Source organism: Thamnophis sirtalis, unplaced genomic scaffold (assembly GCF_051295495.1).
Source record: "Thamnophis sirtalis isolate CommonGarterSnake01/CBP01778 unplaced genomic scaffold, rThaSir2_p1.2 scaffold_4, whole genome shotgun sequence".
Lineage (NCBI taxonomy): Eukaryota > Metazoa > Chordata > Lepidosauria > Squamata > Natricidae > Thamnophis > Thamnophis sirtalis.
Window position 1 is genome coordinate 40,795,375 of NW_028261384.1, and position 21,553 is coordinate 40,816,927.

Here is a 21,553-nt window from a genome sequence, read left to right on the forward strand (position 1 = left end):
AGATTACAATCATGTGACATGGGGGTGCTGGAACTTTGAGGCCTGTTTGCAAGTACCATTCATTCAGAGCTATTGTAACGTCACGTAGTCACTGGTTCAATGATTGTTAAGGATTTTCTGTAGTTACATGCAAGGCAGGAAATGGCTCTTGATGGGTTGCAAATCAAATCATTGCAATAGGCAGAAGAGCAAATAAAAATTTCAAAACCCTTTGATATTGTGTTAGAGAGGCAGTCTGGTGTAGTGGTTAAGGCAGTGCTTTCCAAACATGAATAATTACCCAACACTGAGTAAAGGTGGTTTTTCTTTCTCACACAAACTCAGCAGGGATATTTAAATAGGGACTTTCTGATAAGCACTTTTGGGTAACGAAGGAAAAACGTTTGGGAAGCATTTAGTCAAGCATTAGGCCAGAAACCGGGAAGTCCACAAGTCTTAAAGTTGCCAAGTTTGGGAACCACTGTGCTATAGATACAAAGCAAGTTGGGTGACTTTGGTCCAGGCCCTCTCTCCCTCACCCATAGGAAGCAGGCAATGGCAAATCACTTCTGAAATCTTGCAAAAACAACTTCAGGGACTTGCCCAAGCAATTGCCAGGAGTCAATTCTGACTTGAAGGCACCAGACAGCAACAATCTTGTGTTAGTCACAAGAGGAAAAAAAAAATCATATAAAGATTTTCCAAGAAGTTTTCATCACACAAGAGAAACAAGGGAGGGAAACTTATTCATGTTTGTCTTTTTCTCTTTACATTATTTATTCTTAAAAAATGTAAGAAATAGATAATACAAATAAAAAATCAACTACATAGAAAGAAATACAGGCAGGCAAGCAACAGATTTGAAATATCATATAGCTAATATACCGTGTACTACTACATCCTTAGAAACTCTCAGTATTATCAGATATTTCATGACCATTTTAGAGTCCAAATCCATGTTTCTTGCTTATTCATTAAGAGAAGAATATTTAGTTAACATTACTCATAACGCTGAAAGAAAACTAGAGTGAATAGTGCAGTCCATCAATACAATTAATTATACAAAAAAAAAGGTCTCTAACACCCAAATTTTGTAGGTGACACAATTTCATGTATAAATTTGTGGACCAAGAATAGCAATAGCAATAGCACTTAGACTTATATACCACTTTGTGCTTTACAATCCTCTCTAAATGATTTACAGAGTCAGCATATTGTCCCCAACAATCTGGGTCTTCATTTTACCCACCTCAGAAGGATGTTCCTTCCATTAAAGTTACAGAATCATAGGGCAATATAATCCACTCTGAAATTCATATTAAATAAGTAGAATTAAAATACAGCTGAAGTTCAGAACAGTCACTTTGTTCTCTTGATCCTTCAAGTTTTTGAATTTAATTCTTGGTTTTTTATTGGAACATATACAATTCATTACTTATCTACACCAAATATTTAATACAGGTAGTCTTTGTTAATGATCACATACTCAATGACCGTTCAAAGTTACAATAGAATGGAATGCCTGGTACTTATGCTCAATTGTAGAAATTGAGAATTTGTAGAAACCCTCCATTTTGCCTCCTCTGTCTCCAGTTGGCTTTTGCCATCTTCTTTGTCCTGTTGCTGATGAGAAGTGCCTGGCTTGGTCCTTTGCAAGGCTATGTGTAGCTTGGGGAACAAGGCTGTGCACAGCTAGAAGCTGCTTCACAAAGGGCCAAACTGGATGTATCTTGTCAGCAGAAGGATTAGCAGAAGGACGAAGGTAGCAAAAGTCAGCAGAGGATAGCAGGGGTGGCACAGTGTAGGATGATAGGGGATTTAGGTTGCAGCACTGGGGCTTTGTAACACAGGTTTGGGTGGCTGGATGCCGCATGGGGTTAATGTGGCACTCAGTGATTGGGGCTCGACCAGCAGGGTTAAAATATGAAGGTAGCAATCCTGGGTCTCTAATTTAGCTCTAGCATTCCCAGCATCAAGGAGTGCTGCTGTACAGGGCAGCCTAAAGGCTGGAGATGAGGGAAGTAGTCAGGGGAAGGGACTTGAAGAGAAGGCAGTCTCTTATTTTGAAAGAACCAAGGATAGAGGCTGGGAGGAGGAACCAAGCCAGGAATGGCTTGAATTGTGGGTGGGTGCTTACCTAACAACCAGGTGAGGTTATCTTAACAATGGCAACAGGGATTGTCAGAATTGCCATCACTGAGCAAGTTGGTCAGGTGATGTCTTGCTTACTGACCACATTACTTAGCAGTTCAGTTGCCAGCCCCAATTGTGGCTCTTAAGCGAGGACTATTATACTTTATTATCAATAAATATAAAAGTATTTTGAAAAAGAATCTTGATATAATATTCATTTTGACAGTCATAATGTTCCCAAACCAAGGCAGTTTTAATTTTTTTCCCCATCAGGAACTGTCTCATAATATATTTATATAGCTTGAAAGCAATTATCTTTAAATCTTTGTTACTTTTTGCAAAAATGAATCCTGAATATTTGACCTTGGCAGAAATGTTAAAATCTGTTGCTTGATAGACAACAGCTTTTCCTTCTCTATTGAATTCCATGTCAACAGTTTCATTAAATAACCTGACCCAGAACTATAATTGCATATATTTTATCAACAATGTTAAAGGATGCTGGACTGAGTAAATGTAAATACGATATGAGTAAACATCAAATCAGTAAAGTAAATAAATCATTGCTGAATTGGGCAGCTATTATAAATAAATAAATAAATAAATAAATAAATAAATAATAATAATAATAATAATAATAATAATAATAATAATAATAATAATAATATTTGGATTATTTGGAAACAAACAACATCTTGCCAGTAGAGCAAAAAGGCAACAAAAGAAGGAGCAGGGGCACAAAAGATCAGCTTCTAATTGATAAAATTATATTAGAAAATTGTAAGAACAGAAAAACAAACTTGAATATGGCCTGGATTGATTACAAAAAGGCATTTGACTCACTGCCACATAGTTGGATCATAAAATGCTTAGAAACAACTGGCATTAGCAAAAATATTACATCCTTTACTGAAAAGGCGATGAAACAATGGAGAACTGAGTTGGCAGTAGGGAATGAGATCTACGGAATGGTTAATATCAAGCGAGGAATTTTCCAGGGTGATTCACTTTCACCTCTTCTCTTCATCATCGCAATGATCCCACTATCAGTAATCTTAAAAAAAACAAAATTAGGCTACCAAACAGCCAAAGAAGCTGAAAAAATTTCACATTTACTATATATAGATGATTTGAAACTCTATGGAAAGTCAGAAATAGAAATCCAATCATTGACAAACACAGTCCAAGTATTCAGCACCGATATTTCAATGCAGTTTGGCATGGAAAAATGCGCCACTGTATCCATAAAAAGGGGCAAAATCACTGCATGTGAGGGAATTGAAATGCCCAATGGCCAATTAATTAAATGCAAAGAAAATGAAGCCTACAAATACTTAGGCATTCTGCAGTTGGATAACATCAAGCATGGAGAAGTAAAAACTATTGTCAGGCGAGAGTACACCAACAGAGTTAGGAAAATTTTAAAATCTAAATTGAATGGTGGAAATACAATCAAGGCCATAAATACCTGGGCAATACCAGTTATAAGATACACAGCTGGTATAGTTAACTGGACACAAGCTGATTTGGACCTTTTGGACCGAAAAACCAGGAAACTAATGACAATGCACTACAGTTTACATCCACGTGGTGATACTGATAGACTCTACCTGCCCCGAAAATCAGGTGGCAGAGGATTATTACAAGTGAAGCAAACAGTTGAAGAAGAAAAACATGGACTGGCTGATTATTTAAAAGAAAATCAAGAACATCTATTAATCGAAGTAAAGAACAAAAATCTACTGAAGGCCCAACAGACGAAACAAGAATACAGAAAAGATGTGATAAAATCAAGAATGGAGAGTTGGCAGAACAAAGCACTGCATGGCCAATTTCTGGAAAAAATAAAAGATAAAGTGGACAGTGAACAAACTTGGTTATGGTTAACAACAGGTACATTAAAGAAAGAAACAGAGTCACTAATCCTGGCTGCGCAAGAACAAGCTATCCGCACAAATGCCATTAAGGCCAAAATAGAAAAATCCTCTGATGATGCCAAATGCAGACTTTGCAAAGAAGCTGATGAAACTGTTGATCACATACTCAGCTGCTGTAAAAAAATCACGCAGACTGATTATAAATTGCGGCACAATTCAGTAGCACAAATGATCCATTGGAATTTGTGCAAAAATTATAATATCAAAACAGCAAAAAACTGGTGGGAACATCAGCCTGAAAAAGTCACCGAAAATCAGATGGTCAAGATCTTGTGGGATTTCCGTATACAAACCGACATAATACTGGCGCATAATACACCAGACATCACACTGGTTGAGAAAAATAAGGTCACAATCATAGACATCGCAATACCAGGTGATAGCAGGGTCGTCGAGAAGGAACATGAAAAAATCGCAAGATACCAGGACTTAAAAATCGAAATTCAACGACTATGGCACAAACCAGCAGTGGTAATTCCAGTGGTAATTGGCACACTGGGTGCTATTCCGAAAGCACTGGAATTACATTTAAAACAGTTAAAAATTGACAAAATCACCATCAGTCAAATGCAAAAAGCCGCACTGCTTGGATCTGCACGCATATTACGAAAATACGTTACGACGTCCTAGGCCCCTGGGTAGGGCCCGACTAGTAACCAATGCCAAATCCGGCGAAACAACTGGCCACTGTGATACAATTGTTTATAATAATAATAATAAATAATAAATAAATTTAGTGTGTCTTTTTCGTGATTAATTTAACTCCTGAAATTCTATTTCTTTCATACTGTCTTGTTTATTTCAATATAGTATATTGTTCCAAACTAACAGTACTTTCTACAATTTTGGCTTTTTGTTCTTTAGAAATATACTGTATTTATGGAAAAAAAATTACAGCAACAAGACATGTACTTCAGTGTTGCAAACATGAAAAGCCATTCCAAATTGTCAAAGGCTTTTTCAAGAGAAAAATAATGCATAATTTTCATTCTTCTGTTTATCTTATCAATATTATTCTTTACATATCTTTTCCAATATAAAATCCTTTTAATCAGGATATATCAATTTGAAAGCTATTTAGTATATTTTACATATTAAAGAAGGCATTTGTATGTTTCAGGATGAATTTAATTATTTTTTCTTTATAAATAAAAAAATAAAAGCTAATTTTCATACAAAGGAAATTCTTCACATATCTGGATCTCACTCATTACTTGGATTAAAACATTTTTAGAAAGTTTTGTTATAAATTTAGAAGTACTATCAGGTTCGGAGCTTTGTTAAATTTCAAATTTAACTTATGTTGCAGGTCAGATCTGCAGATCTGTAAATTTATAAATTTAAATTTGTAAATCTGTAATGTACTTTTTAATTTAAATGTTTTTGTTAAGTATGAGAGTGCTGGTATAGACAATTCTGGTGAAATTCTAATGAGTGGAATGGTTTTGCACTTATTTAATTACTCACTAGATGGCCATATATGTGGATGTTCTGTTTTTCATTGTACCACTATCTCACTAATGATCAGTTGCTTCCTGACTTCCATGCTTCTATTAAATCTAAAACATTGCAAGGTGTTTTCACAAACCCTGCATAAAGATACATTCCACCCAGCAGAATCTGCTGGATATTTTTTTTTCTTTTGCAAAGAACATTCAGTCAGTTGCACTAATCACATACATGATTAAGATTTTTGAAAGATTGTAGGCATCAGGAAGGGCATATAGTCAGTAAATGCTCAAATCTACCCAGTCACCCCAAAACTATCCTAAATAGTGACTACAGGTTTGTAAAAATATAGTTTGTGCCCAGCTCCAATAACATATCTTCATATGTCAATCTTTATAAAACAATTGCCATTGGCCTGAAAACCATACCATTTTACTTTTGATTATATAATACAGATTTTTTTTTATTTTGTAATTGAAAATGGATCCTTAAACTGCAGAATATCATCTAAAATCCATAAGGGGTTTCTGTGAAATTTGAGACTTATATTATACAGTATATTAAAAAATCAGACTTACAGCTTTTTTAGGGAGCCTGTCCTATTTATTCAATCTTACCAGTTTATTTTTCACCTTGCAAAAAAGGAAATTAAGGAATACATGTTTAGAAGAAAAGCCAGAGGGACAGACCAGTTTCAGAGACATTTTAGAGAAACTAGTATATTTTTCAAGAATTGTTGGAAAAGTTTCAAGAACAAGGTGATTCCAAAATCAGATTAGCAAGTTTTGCAACTTCTCATGGAAATGCTTTTCTTGGTAATTAATAATCAGATAATTATTGGAATAAAAAATAGAATGTATTTTTATCAAAAACACTTTCTTGGATAATTTTATCTCTTTTTGTATTTAAAGTCTACACAAATCTGACAATAGCATTTGTATATTTCAATTTCCACTCATTTCAATAAAACACTAGAAGCATACATATGTACATATACAGGTGTATGTGTTTCTAGTGTTTTATTGAAAGCATTAATTCTATTCTTAATTAACATATGTATATTTGATATGTATACAGTATTTGATTTTATTGTGTGAAATATATTAAAATTTCCATATCTACCTACCTCAAAATGGTAAAATAGTGGCATATTACACTGAAAAATAAATTACTGGTTATTATTTACATAGAGATTAAAATTTAGGTTTTCTTTGACTACTTAAGCATGAGAGAAATAAGGATAAAAACAGACTGCAATTTAAGCTTTTATGAATGCTGAAGTTTCCTATATTTCTTATGAAGAAATCTTCAAATTAAATCTAAAAATACTTGATTCAAATGGGACTCAGGTGCCACAATCTTCAGCAAAATGTATCACGTGCATCACATAAAATCAAGAGTACCAAGTCATCACATGAGCAATATAGATAAGATTTTTTTAAAAAAATAACAGACAGTGGACCTGTTCATTCCCTCCAAAATATGTTGCAAACTAAATTATTTGGCGTTTCTTTTCTTTTTTTTATAACATGTCATTTATGCCTTGAACATATATCTCTTTTGAAATGAATACAGATCATGGTCACTTATCAGGCAGTCTATTACCCTGTTTCCCTGAAAATAAGACCTCTCTGGATCATAGGCCCTCCCCTAAAATATTGCAACACAGCAGCAGCCATGAGGTGACCATGCTCATTGCCTCCTGCACCTCAAAAATAATAAGACCTCCCTGAAAATAAGCCAAGCACTTATTTCAAGGGTCAAAAGAAAATAAGACCCGGTCTTATTTTGGGGAAAACACGGTAATACCTCTATAAGGCATAGCCCTGGATAACAGAACAGCTATCACTGTCTTGAGAGGGACACTTGGGCCCTTCATACCTACACAATTGTCTATAAAAGTAACCTTGTATTCCTGCTTCAGATCTATGAACTTGGATCCATACTGGCAATCATGACAATTGACAATCAAGTACAGCTGTAACAGCCATTTTAAAGAGACACCTTGTTGTTTTCATTGTTCCACTGGCTTCCCAGGAAATCTAAACCTGAAAATTAGTCATTCACTAGTAAAATCTCTGGGAAGGATTGTTTTCTTTTACCATCTTATGAGGGAAGTGTATCCTTAAGATAAGGAAATACCTCTTCTAGTATATGCCTACCCAAAAGATCTTCAAGAGGACCCCCCCCCCACAACCTCTGAAGTACATTATGTGGAAATGAAGGAAAGAACTTTCATGTCACAGCATCCTGACTCTACAACTTGTTATTCTTTTGCAACCGGCTTTTATCAACATTACTTACCCTTCAGTACTATTTGAAGTCTCAACTTTAATCTTGCACTTCCACATCTTAACCATACATCAGCCTTTAGATGCTTTTCAGTTAATGATACTGTTTCGCTATTCTGAATGGTAGCTGGACTATAAATATTTTAAATAAGAAACACTAGAAATACAACCAAACTATAATAAAGATGGGATATATAATCAAATGAAGAAATGGTACAAAATAGAACAAAATGTTTTCCCCTTGGGTTTATTTGGCATTCAGAAATCATTTTTGTGATAATCATAGTGTAGAGCCCATGTCTGGGTTCAATAATATCTTTGTAAGCTTCCCAATAAATTGTATCTGAAGACTACAGGAAAATATCATTCTTAGTGGGGATTTAAACAACTGATTTTCTAATCATGCGATCATTTATACTTTAACAGACATGATTCTTTTACTTGTTCTGCTGCTTAGAAATGTTCCATCATTTCACAAGTTGGTAAAAATATATTCCATATTAAATCAGCTATAACCAGAATGCTTCTGAATATGACTGAAGTTTATCCCTTTTTTTAATGCTTCTTCTGAATTGGACAACTATAGACAAGTCTGATCAGATCATGGTCTGACTCAGGAGTGAGTTCTAGCAGTCGCTACTGCTGATTCACTGATGGCTGCACATGCGCAGAAGCCAAAAATGAGATGGCGGTGCCATAGGTGCCGCCCAGAGAACCAGTTCGGGGGCGTGGCAAGCCTGGGCCACTGCCGGTTCCAGCAACCCAGGCTGTCAAACAACTACCAGTTCAGCCGAACTGGGCCGAACTGGTAGGAACCCACCACTGTTCTGACTTATCCAGACTAGGATATCTATAAGGAATATCAGGCAGGTGGAGCTGTTAATGTCTCCAAGGGTCCTGTTAGAATGACTTCTATTCTAAGCTGTACTGTTCATTTCCCCTCCCCACTCCAAACGGAGATATGATCCTTAAACCATCAGAAAACAAGTAGCATCTCTCTAACCAAAATGCCTATACTGTGAACATAACACATTTCTTTGTGACTTTTTATTAATCATTTTAATATGGTACTGGTATTATATCATTCTTTGAATCAGTAAAGCCATATGCCCCCTCAAGAGAAATAATTCAAGCAGTGAAAATGAATCAACAATCTGAAATGTTATATTTCTAAACTATAATATATGGACTAAGATTAATGCATGAAACCTATAATTATCCAAGCAGTAGCTGAATATATTAAAAAGAATACAATTATGCTAAATTACAGTTTGTTCGTAAGATAAAATTTATTCTTTATTTGGAAGGAATTTTCCATTAAAATTAGCTAATATGTTATGTTGGAAACTGCTCACAGAATTATCTTAACCCAAAATGAAACTAATAACACTCCTGCTGTTACTATAATACTCTGCATGGCAACCTGGTCTTTTCAGCTCTCTATATACTCAAAATGTATGCATGTACAGTGTAATGGTTAAATATCTTTAAAAAAAACCATCCAGCTGGTTGTTCACAGTATTTTTCTAGTCCAATTATAATTACAGATATGGGTAATTAAAAGCAAAATACACAGAGGTCAAGCTGTGGATTTTGATAAACACAAGAGAAATGATCTTCCAAAGAAAGCATTTTTTTCCAAAACTGTCAATTGAGATGATATCATGCCTCTGTTCAGAATCTCTGTTCAGAGATTTTACAGTATCCTTCCCCTGGAGTTGGGTGGGAATGGAGATTTTACAATATACTTCCCCTGCCATGCCCACCAAGCCACACCCACCAAGCCACATCATGTCCACAAAGCCATGCCCATAGAACCGGTAGTAAAAAAAATTTGAAATCCACCACTGAAGTAGTCACCCAAACACATATGCATAGTTTTATGCTCTCATAATCCCAAGTATCTTCTATCTTTTATTTCAGCCAGGTAGAAAGTTATCTTTTATAGTTATCTTTTTAAACAAAACTAAAAATATGTTTTCGAGACAGCATAAAAAGGCCAGTCAGATAATAGTCTTTAACGCATATTTTAAACTTAATGGTTTTATTTATGTCTAAATAATTCTAAATAATTCTGACCATGGTTACGGTACTATAGTTCACATAATTCTCAGACTAAATAAATTATGTGCCCTTTGTGTTTTATAAAAGCCGTAACATGAGGATTGAATTTCGAGCCCTAAGGAGACTGGAAGGTGGCAGACAGTAGTCCGATGTGATGCTATTTTTTTAAAAAAATACAGACATGTCAACATCATAAATTCCTGGAAATGTCACATTGAAGTCTGATCAATAACTTCTGGAATTGTCCACAGAATTGCCTAAGATGAGATATTTTAACAAGTTTTATACAAATTGAAAGAACAAGAATGGAAATTGTTCACTAATGCCTATATGACTCATCTGTTCAGCATTTCCTTTTATATATAAAGCATGAAGCTTATCTAAAGAATTTAGTGATCCACTTTTCGTACAGAATATAGGGCACGTCAGACCTTTGGAGTGACACAGTTACAATCTGTGCTGAAATCTATGATCAAATAGGACCCCTAATTTTCTGCTATGGATAGTACCAGAATCTCATAGAAGCTGCATGTTATTTTAGGACAAAATAATGGAACATGTGAACTAGCATAAGTTCAAACTACTCTTTGTTCTTAAAGCTCCATCAACATGCCAGATGACAGTGCCAGACTTGTGTCTAAAATAAAATGCAGTCAGTTGTAGTGCATATTTTTCAATTGCTCAAAATAGAAAGCAGTTTTGTGGGGGAGTTCAGGATTTTGCATCAGCATCATCAACAGAAGCGTTTGTTACAGCTCATAAAATTGGCACAATTGTTCCCAAATTTGCTGTTTATTTCTGTACCATGGGAGCTTTTTATGATACTATGCTCTTCTTTCTTTTACATATATTAAGCTGCGAAAGTTTGGAAGCTTGGAGGGGTTGTGATGCATACTATTAAATGTGCAATCCTAAAAACAATGGCTACTTCCTATATCTCACTACATTCAGTGGAACCCCTACAGAAACCTGAAAATAATTGTATTGACATTTTTTATTTTCTAGCTTTTTTCTAAATCTCACTAGTTCCAGCATGATGGGAGGACCAGAGCTTTCTATGGAAAGCAGAGATTTAAAGAAACCAATTCATCAAAATCATAGGTCTGCAGGATTGAAAACAGCCATGAGTGGATTCCAAAGGTGAAAATCCCATAAGCAATATCCTTTTTAGAAATAAAAAGGCAAAATTTATAAAAGTTCACAACTAATTCTTTGCTCTTCTTCTGTAGCAATAATTTGTTCCCCAAGAAATTCATCACATATTTTTGAATTGTGTGAATCATTTAAAAGTAAAAAATGTAATTTGAGATCATAATTATTTCTTTTTAAATACAATGTTATAGAAACATAGGATTAAAGTTTTCTTAATGTGGAAAAGTAAAAAAGAAAATAAAAAGGTACCATATCTGCATTTTTAACATAGGTTGGCTTACAACCATTCATTTAGTGACCATTCAAAATTACAATAAACTGAAAAAAGTAACATGACTGTTACTTCACACTTATACCCATTGCAGCATCTGTATGATCATGTGATTTACATTCAGATGCTTGACAACTGGTTCATATTTACAGCTGTGTTAAAAAGTCCTGTACGCTTTCAGTTTTAAGGTGTATTTACATGTTTAATTAACTTTTCATTCATAGGTTTTCACCACGCAAAATTAGTACTTTGATGAAAATTTCTGTAGTTGGATTGAGATGCATAATTTTTATTAATATAACCAAAGTCTTTTTAAGGTTTTGAGTCAGTTTATGTGCTAAAACAAACACAACTTGAATTTTCGAGAATGTTAGGATCGAAAGTAGCCAATCAGCAGCAAGCTTTGGCTAACCAATCAAAATGCACAGAGGCTAAATCTATGAACTAATCAATGTTGTCATGCTGTCTGACTATAAATAGGCATGAAAAGCATCGAGAAATTTAATTTAGCTCTGGCTGCGGGCAAGGATGAAGGCCTTTGCTTTCACCAGTACTGAGCAGCGGCATCGCATCATTGTGCTTCATGAAGAGGATTACTCCTGTATAGAAATAGCCAAGAGAGTGAAATGCCATTGCACCACAGTGAGCAGAGTGGTTGAAAAATACCAAATAACTGGTTCAGTTGATGACAGGCTCTGCTCTGGAAGACCAAGAAAGTCGACAAAACGGGAAGATCTGGCTCTGCAATGCATTTCAATGGCTGACAGGAAGCTCACCTCACCTCAGATTACAAGAAGTTGGGATGAAACATGTGATGTAAAAGTGTGCACAAGCACAGTGCATTGCAAACTGCTTCCCAGAGGGCCCAAAGGCTGCAGGGCGCGAAGTAAACTTTGCTCACAGACGCTCACCTCTCTCATCGACGTGCATGGGCCAAGAAGTATGCCAAGTGGACCAACAAACAGTGGACCAAGGTCATCCTCAGTGATGAGAGCAATTTCTACTTGACTGGGAATCAGTGTAATAAGTATGTCAGAAGATTTCCAGCTAAAGAATTTAGGCTGTACTGCTTGAATCTGTGAAGCATCCATTGCACATGATGATCTGGGGCTATATCGCTGCTTCTGGTATTGGTCGGATACAAATTGTGCAGGGAATCATGAATTCCAAGCAGTATGTTGAAGGCCTGGAAAAGACCATGCTTCCTTCAGCTCAGCAATTTGTAGGAAAGGACTTTTACTTCCAGGATGACAACGCTCCTTGTCATCGAGCCAAGTCCATACAGCAGTGGATGAAGAAGCATGGTGTTCGACTCCTGGATTGGCCAGCTCAGAGCCCGGATTTGAACTCAATTAAGAACTTGTGAGCCAAGATTGGTTACGAAATAAGCAAGAAGCATCCGAAAACCAAGCAGGAGCTGATTGAAACCATTATTGCAGTCTGGCACCACATTGTCACCAAAGGTCATGTGCAAAGGCTTATACAGTTTATGCCAAAGCGATGCCACCTGTTGATAAACAATAAGGCCTGGCCAGTTTCATATTAGTAACCATGTTTGGTTACCTAAACAATCCTTTTCAGGATTGTTAACAAAACACTAGCATCACCCTTAGTAATTGTAACACGTATGCCACTGGATATGCATCAGTTAATCTGTTTTCATAGTCATTGTAAGCATACATTGTAAGCATGCAAGAAAATTCACAATCCTCATCCAAACAGCACCAAATTGCAAAAAGCTAATGCTTTTCACTTAAAAACCACCAGTATTTATTTAAATATAACAATATTTCCATAGCAGTTATCATAAAATATCATAAAATAAATGGCCTATCCAAAAAATGTCATAAACTGTAAACCATAAACTGTAAAGCGTGCAGGACTTTTTCTCACAGCTGTATTATGGTTGTAGTGTTCTGGGTTCATGTGATCACCTTTTGCAACCTTCTGATGAGCAAAGTCAGTGGGGAAGCCAGGTTCACTTAACAACTGTGTTACTAATTTTAACAACCACAGTCATTCACTTAACAACTGTGATAAGAAAGGTTGTAAAATGGTAAAAAACTCACTTAACTACTGTCTTACTAGCATCAGAATTTTTGGGCTCAATTGTAATCATAAATCGAGGACTACCTGTAATGCCATTCTAAAATCAACACTTCTGTACCTTATTTTGGTAATTTTTCCACTTAATAAACGTGTTTATGGAATATAGTAAATTGGTCATCACCTGCCCTTGTGAAGTCCAAGGATCCAATAAAGTTTTATCAAAAGCAGTGGCATTTATTGGAAAAGCAGGATCAATTTTTTGTGTGGGATTGCTAAGGAAATGATCAATACCTTTGTCAGTTATAGTTGAAGGTGTTGATTAAAAGTCACTTGGAAAGAAGTATTGTTTCAGCAACATGCAAATGCTTTCTGAGACCTTATAAAGATTTGATGATTTGAACTATTTTAGCTATGTTTTTGTTTAATAAGCAGAATAGAAAGGGAACTATTCTTATACTTTACCTGTAAATGATTTTAAATGGAACATTTATTTATTTATTTTTATTTATTGAATTATTATATTGCCCATCTCACCTTAGTGACACTGGGCAGTTTACAACTGAGCATTTACAATAAAAGCCATTTCTGTGATAATTGGAGTTCATAAAAACATAGTAAAAGATGAAACTCAGTTACATTTGTCTACTGAACCTTTGTGCTTCCAGATTCTTTCAACAGCAGTTATTGAGGGTTGAAAAGTTGATGTGTCGTGTCCCCCCCCCCCACCTCTTCATGACTTGGCAATAAACCTTACAGAAGCACTGGATTTGCCTCCTTTGAAAACAGTCTGCTAGGCAAATGGATCTGTAATCCATCAAATCTTTTCTTATTCTTTTATTTGTTTCAAAGGATGTGTCATAGAGACCTTGAAAATATGTGAGCAAGTCTGTGTCCGAGACAGAGACAGACAAATTGACTCAGTGAGACATGACATGAAAGCAAAATCTCATCTTAATACTGATTTTTTCCTACTATACTACCGAAATAACTTACAAAACACATGATCATTATAATCAAGCTGATCTTGATCTAAAATCTAAGAATATTAATTTTCAATTGTGTTGTTAATACACAGACAAAGGATGATTATAAACATGAAGCTGGTACCAGGATTAGCCGTTGATATCATCATGAGAAATAATACATTTAATCTACATTCTTGAGAAAAGGAAGTAAGTCAATGAATTTTTATACAAGAACAGATCTAGGGAGAACTTCTGGTCCCTGGATTGCATCTAATGTTCTTTATTATTTTGTTTCTTAATTCAAGTATATATTTTTCCTACTGAAATAAATATGTAAATTACAAAAACACTCTCCAATATTGTTACTGAAAAGGAAGGAGGAAAATAAGCACCAGAAGCAACTTCCAATAAAAAATAAGTGGTAATATTTCCCCGTGATCTATTGTACATAACCAAAAATATTATAATGATTCTCTAATTATATGTTGGAAAACATCTCCCATTATTCATAATCAACACGGCCAATGCTTCGTTTGTGGAAGTTTTCATATAACACTATTACACAAAAAAAATAAATAAGTGAGAAGCATTGCTTTATAAGCAAATAAAGTTTTTCATTACCTTAAAACATGCAATTTATTTATTACTTCACAATAAGAAAATGGCTATCTTCAAATTATTAAAAAATGATCTTAGTCCTATATAATAAATAAAATGGCTAACTAATTAAATCCTGGAGTCTTGCTGGTAGCTTACTAAGATTTTGATAAATTAGAAGCCATTACAAAAACTCAGCAATAATTTCTAATGATGGGGGGCTGTTCAAATGATCTGTTTTTCTAAATTTTATAAATATGGATCCAGATCATTTTAGATGAGGCAGGGTGAGTATAAATACAATCACATAAAGCAATGTATAAAATTATTTACTTTCTATATTAAAGTTAATAGTTATAACTATTATTTTAATAATAAACCTGTTTCTTGTTATGCTGAGCCTAATTTTCCAAACTGATTTGCCCAAGGATTACTATCACATATAATCATTTATATACATGAGCCAATTTTTCTGTAAAAAATGTTTTTTAAAAAATGTGTGACATTATTCTTGTTTCAAGTAAACGAATTCTCCAGAAAATGCTCTGCTAGGAATGAAATATCAATACTGTGATTTACAAGAGAATGATAAGTCTTAGATTCGGTATATGACGCCATGTTGACACAAAACATCCGAAATTCATGATGGACTTCTTGATATTACATGCTCAATGTATCAGATTGATTCTTTGAAATAGTCATATGGCCAGGACTTAATATACTATATATTTCATTCATGTTCTTCACAAATCTAGAAGATTGTAAACAAAGATTAATATAACTTTGCATTTACCTGCCGACTTCCTTGTTTAGAAGAACAGCTGCTAGTACTTCTTGAATGTGACAAGGCACTCTGAGACACCCCCAGATTCTTTTCTTCAGTCATGATTGTAGAACAAAATTCTTCTGAATCAAATCACTTACAACAGCATCAGAAAGGTGGGAAGAAATAGAAGAGAAAGAGCAGAGTCATTTCTTTCCCTCATACATTCCAATGGCATTCTTAGCATTCAGCGGAACTTCCTAAGAAAGGGAGGGATGGACCCAATATATACATTTCACTTGATAGTCATAGGAACACCAGACAAGAACTATGTTTTTACAAGTGAAAAAAACCTCAATAGTTTGTCATGAAATTGCAAGTTAATCTGTGATACAATACAGGTAGTCCTCGATTTACAACCACAACTGAGTCAAAAATTTCTGTTGCTAAGTGAAATAGTTTTTAAGTTAATTTTGCTCCATTTTATGATCTTTCTAACCACAGTTGTTAAATGAATCACTGATATTGTTAAGTTAGTAACATAGTTGTTAAGTCAATGTGGATTCCCCACTAACTTTTATTGTTAGAGGGTCACAAAAGATGATTAAATGAGCCTGGGACATTGCAAGCATCCTAAGTATGAATCACTTGCCAAATGTCCAAATTTTGATCATGTGACCAATAAGATAACATCATAAATGTTAAAAATCTTTTTCAGTGCTATTGTAACTTGGAATGATCACTAAAGGAACTATTTTAGATATCCCCCAAATTTTGAAAAATAGTGACAAAATAGATTTGAAGGAGCTGTGAAACTATATTTCAATGAAAAATTATATGTTGCCATAATTTTATTTATTTCTCTGAAGACATAAAAATAAAAACTGTGGGAACCAGACCATATAATATTAGCGAGATGATTTTCCTAACATTAGAAATAGCCTTCCTGAGGATATTCCTCTTCAGATGGTTTTATTAATAAGCACTCTAGTTTTCTATGAATGTTCTGTGGTTTAACTAATTATATGCAATCGTGTCAAGTCAGATTTTGTGATTACAGGGACAATTAAGGTCAAAATATCAACAGCAATAAACCTAGGTCATTTATCCATTCCCTTTTTGTTCCCCCCCCCCACTCTCATTTTTCTAATCAATCATTCTCTCATTAAATTATATGAGTTTCTGTTTGGTGAACATTGCCTCAATGTCAGTCTTTATTCTTCCACAAAAGACTGATGGGTTCTTCTTGGAGTCTGTTATACTTTCACCACAGTTCAAAGCATTTATCTTTTTGTCTCACATTTTTTATGATATTAAATTGTTACAGCTATATATTGATATCAGTGGTAGGTTTCCAATTTTTTTATTACCGGTTTGTTCATGTGCACACGATGCTTCTGCGCATGTGGGCAGGTGGAGCGTCCCACCGCCATCAATACCGGTTTGCCCAATCCAGGCCGAACCGGCAGAAACCAACCTCTGATTCACATTGAAAATATCTTTACTATGATTACCTTCTATTCTAATATTGATCTCTTTAATTTTTCACTGTCATCCCTACCCTACATCAGAACTTAAGAAAGCAAATCTACTACCACTTTTATTTCTTTGCCACCATTTATACTTTTATTCAGTATAGTTACTGAAATTACATTCGTATTAACATTTAACATTCACCTGGAATTTTCTCTTTCCATTCATACTTCCATAATCAGATGCTCTAAGTTGTAATTACTTTCAGCTAAGAAAATGATTATCTGTTTCGGTCTCCAATTATAGTTCAATTTGTCAACTCTTCCGATTTTGCCAGGCTTATATTGGTTGCCAAACAGTTATAGTGACACTATGGTAATTGTCCATTCATCTCTAGCTTTTCTGCAACTTTGCTTTTATTTCTTAATGTATGGATATATTCTTCTTTGTCACAGTTTAAATAAAACTTTACAGAAGGAATCAGCACAATAATTTAATAATTTGCGTAGTTCTTTCATGTCTTTTCTTTGGGTCATGCGGTTTTTCCCCCATATTGCTTATAGTTATTAGCATTTTAATTGTTTCTTCTCATGCAACTTTTTCATCAAAATACTAATTAACCTTTTATGCATGTACATTAACTGAATATAAACTTATGGAATAACATAAAATCATTAAAGTATCGTAGTGAATTCTGAAAAATTCATTCAGATAAACTTCATACATAAATATATACATAAATGCACATACGAGCGCATGCACACACACAAACACACAGTCATAAAACATCATACTTGTTGTTTAATAAGACTGAATGTTCCAGTTTACATTTATTACTGGGTCTGGTAGGAAAACAGTAACGGAAGCCAAGAATTGCAGTCTATATCTGAAATAGAAACTTTGCTAGCAGACCCCTCTGAGAATTATGTGAACTATAGTACCGTAACCATGGAAACAGATTCTCGTTACTGTATAAAGACATTATTTAAAAAAGCAATACCTTTCACAACTCAAACAGGAAAGAATTGTTTTGATAATATACTATATCAAAAGGAATCTCAGAGATACAGTGGGAATTTCCAAATTGATGTTTTGAAACATTTTGGATTCTGAGCCGATTAGTTTAATTCATTTGAGGGAACAGAATAAAAGCTGTTATTTGATTATTTTATTTGCTGTGATTTATTGGATGCCACACCAAAACCAGTTTTAGAATTTTCTTTTAAATTATAACATTGTAGGAAGTTCCTGCTGTGGTTCAGCTGCAATTATCCACAAAAGGGAATTCTTGTCTTACCTCACTTATATAACTTCACAGTTATATAAAATAGTAACTATTTTAACTATTTCAAATTCTCATATTTTTCTATAGACTCTTTTCAACTGGTCATGAACTGATATCTGATTTATTAAACTTGGTTTTCTTTAAATGCTGGAATTATCTTTCATTTGCACAATAGAAATAGAGAATATTTTCTGCTGGGCATCTGTACTTTTAAACATATTTCCTTTAATTCTCCCAATTTATCTTCCCTATTTATCTTCCATAATAAATGAGAATATATTTATGGCAAGTAGGAAATCCTGTCATATCCACTAATACGTCACTTGAATGAAAGCATGCATATACAAACAAAGAAAACTCAATAGGGTCTCGGTCGGAATCCTGACAGTTATAATTTACCTGGTAGGCTTAAAATATTAATAACAACTTAATGACATACAATATTTGTAATTTATCACCCAGTAAAACTAATTTGTATGTATAAATTCATCATGATTGTTCCAGATTCTATATCTCCAAATGCACAAAATATCCTTTTAAAAGTCTAAGTACGAGTAATTCTCAAATTGCAACCAATCATTTAGTAAGCTTTTGAAGTTAGAGTGGCACTGAAGAAGTGATTTAAGACCATTTTTCAGAGTTATGCCTGTTGTAGCATCCCAATGGTCACATGATCAAAATTTGGATGATTGGAAACTGCCGTGTATTTATGATGGTTGCAGTGTGTTGGACTATGTGATCACCTTTTTGCAATGTTCTGACAAGAAAAGTCAATGGGGAAGCCAGATTCACTTAAGAACCATGTTACAAACTTAACAACTTCAAGGATTCCCTTAACAACTATGGCAATAAAAGTCATAAAATGTGGCTGAACTCATTACAACTGTCCTGTTTAGCAACAGAAATTTTGAGCTCAATTGTGGTTACAAAGTTGAGGATTACTAGCTAAATGAGAATTCATCCAAGTGCAAACGATGTTATTTTCAATTAATCGATCAGTTTCTATCACTCTCCAAGTCTTATTTTTATGAACTGATTCTGCTTTTCTAGTTATTCTACATTAATAAGAATTTGCATACTGCTTCTGAATCGCTAACAATAAAAACAACAACAAAAACACTTCCTTTCAGTATTTATGAACTGTTCCTGAAACGGTAAATTTTCTTTAAATCTACTGATAGATTTTGCAAACTAAGAAAGAAGATTTTTATTTTGTAAAGAAGTATTAAGTGCTGCTGGGATTTATTCTGCAAGCACAGAGTAAGAGTCCAAGATTAGATCGGGAGTAGTTCACAGAAATTGCCCTCCAAATACAGGTAGTCCTCAAGTTACAGCCACAATTGAACCTAAAATTTATGTTGCAAAGTGAAACATCTGTTAAGTGAGTTTGCTCCATATTACGTCTTTTCTTGTCACAGTTGTTAAGGGAATCACTGCATTTGTTAAGTTAATAACACAATTGTTAAGTGAATCTGGATTCCACATTGACTTTGCTTGTTAGAAGATCGCAAAAGGGGATTACATATCCTTGGAACACTGCAACCATTATAAATATGAACCAGTTGCCCAGCATCTGAATTTTGATCATGTGATGATAGGGATGCTGCAATGGTTGTAAGTGTGAAAAATGGTCAGAGCCATTGTAATTTTGAACAATCATTACATGAACTGTTGTAAGTCAAGGATCACCTGCAAACTTTCAGCTGTGATAGGAGATACATTTTATATTTTAGTTTACTATTAGCTTGCTCTAGGATGCTCACAGTTTCCCAGTTGAAACTAAGGCTGAGTCTGTCTGTGTGCTGGGAGATTAAGGAGTTTCCCTCACATCGTCTGACTCCTAGTTTTCTGTCGGTCTTTCCTATATAATGGCTGTTTTAATTCTTACACTGAATATTATAGATGTTGACTGTATATCAGTATTTAGATCAGACTCAATCAACGCAAGGAGACCGAGAGAGGGAGGCCCAAGGTGGCTCCACACTAACCCAAAGGCAATCTGCCACAGAACCCTAATCGTAGTCCTGGCCAGCAGGGGGGCAGGCGAGCAGACGCCCTCTCTCTCCTTGGCTCCCTTGGACTGAATGTGTATCTTCACTCAAGCACCGCAGTGACCCACGCACCAGCCGGGTGTGAAGTGCTGGCTGCAGCAGCGGTGAGAAGCTGAGCTTGGAGAGCTAATCAGAGGTGGTGCATGCTCTCCCTTCGTCCCTCTCTCTCGCCATGCCTCAGCCAGTGCTGCTTCCTCTGTGGACTTGAGGGAAAAGAAAGTTTCCACTTTTCTCCCTTCTCAAATTGCCATGTGCGTGGCGATAGAGAGAGAGGGAGGGAGGGAGGGAGGGAGAGCGCACACCACCTTCGATTAGCTCTCCAAGCTCAGCTTCTTGAGGGCAAGGCCAGTGCTTCACACACTGCTGATGCATGGGTCACCGCGGTGCTTGAGCGAAGAAACACACACAGTCCAAGGGAGTCAGGGAGAGAGAAAGTGCCTGCTCGCCTGCTGGCTGGGGCTGTGGTTAGAGTTCAGTGGCAGATTGGTCTTTCCGGTTAGCTGGCATGCTCGGTGACTTGTTGAGAGGCACCGCTCTCCCATTTTCTCACATCACACAAGCCGCAATTTGAGAAGGGGAAAAGGGGGGTAGGTTCTTTCCCATCAAGTCTATGGAGGGAGATTTCAGGGAAGCTCCAGCTCCTTAAGAATAAAAGCGGCCAGCGGCATGCTTCATCCCAACGCTGCTCCCATGGCAAATAGGGGAAACACCCCCCCCGCCATCCCGATCTCTCTCTCAACCCCCCCGGGAACCTGTTTACCCATGGCACACCCTTTCTGCGCCGGAGGAAGGACATGGGTATTGGGGCATTGTACCCCCAACTGCCCGCCAGCCACCAGGGAGACAGTTGGTGCTGTCTGGTGCCTCCTGGTGCAGGTGAACTGCACTTGGCTTATGAAGCTTCAGGCCAAGACCGTGTGAGCACGGCTGTCACACCAAGAGTAGAGGTTGCCTCCATTGTGTCTGAAGGCGGCGGGGAGCAGCAGGTGCTGCGGGTGTGAGTGGAAGGCGCTAGAAGCCTCTGGGGGGCAGGGGAAAACCGTTTTTACCCACCCCAGGCTCCTAGAAAGCTTCTGGAGCCTAGGGAGGGCAAA

The 21,553-nt window shown here is 35.8% G+C and overlaps 1 protein-coding gene across 5 annotated transcripts in view; it reads right to left on the reverse strand.

The window, feature by feature from the left end:
• The window catches only part of OSBPL3 (oxysterol binding protein like 3), a 101,871-nt gene that overhangs the window by 44,554 nt on the left and 35,764 nt on the right, over nucleotides 1-21,553 (reverse strand). For 4 of the 5 annotated variants that reach the window (XM_087712796.1, XM_014054350.2, XM_014054348.2 and 1 more), the window contains exon 2: nucleotides 15,681-15,806. The exons of the other annotated variant lie outside the window; for it this stretch is intronic. In XM_087712796.1, the coding sequence (XP_087568922.1) occupies nucleotides 15,681-15,773 (93 nt within the window). In that variant the 5' untranslated portion in view covers nucleotides 15,774-15,806. The remainder of the gene's footprint in view (nucleotides 1-15,680; nucleotides 15,807-21,553) is intronic. 5 annotated transcript variants of the gene reach the window in all.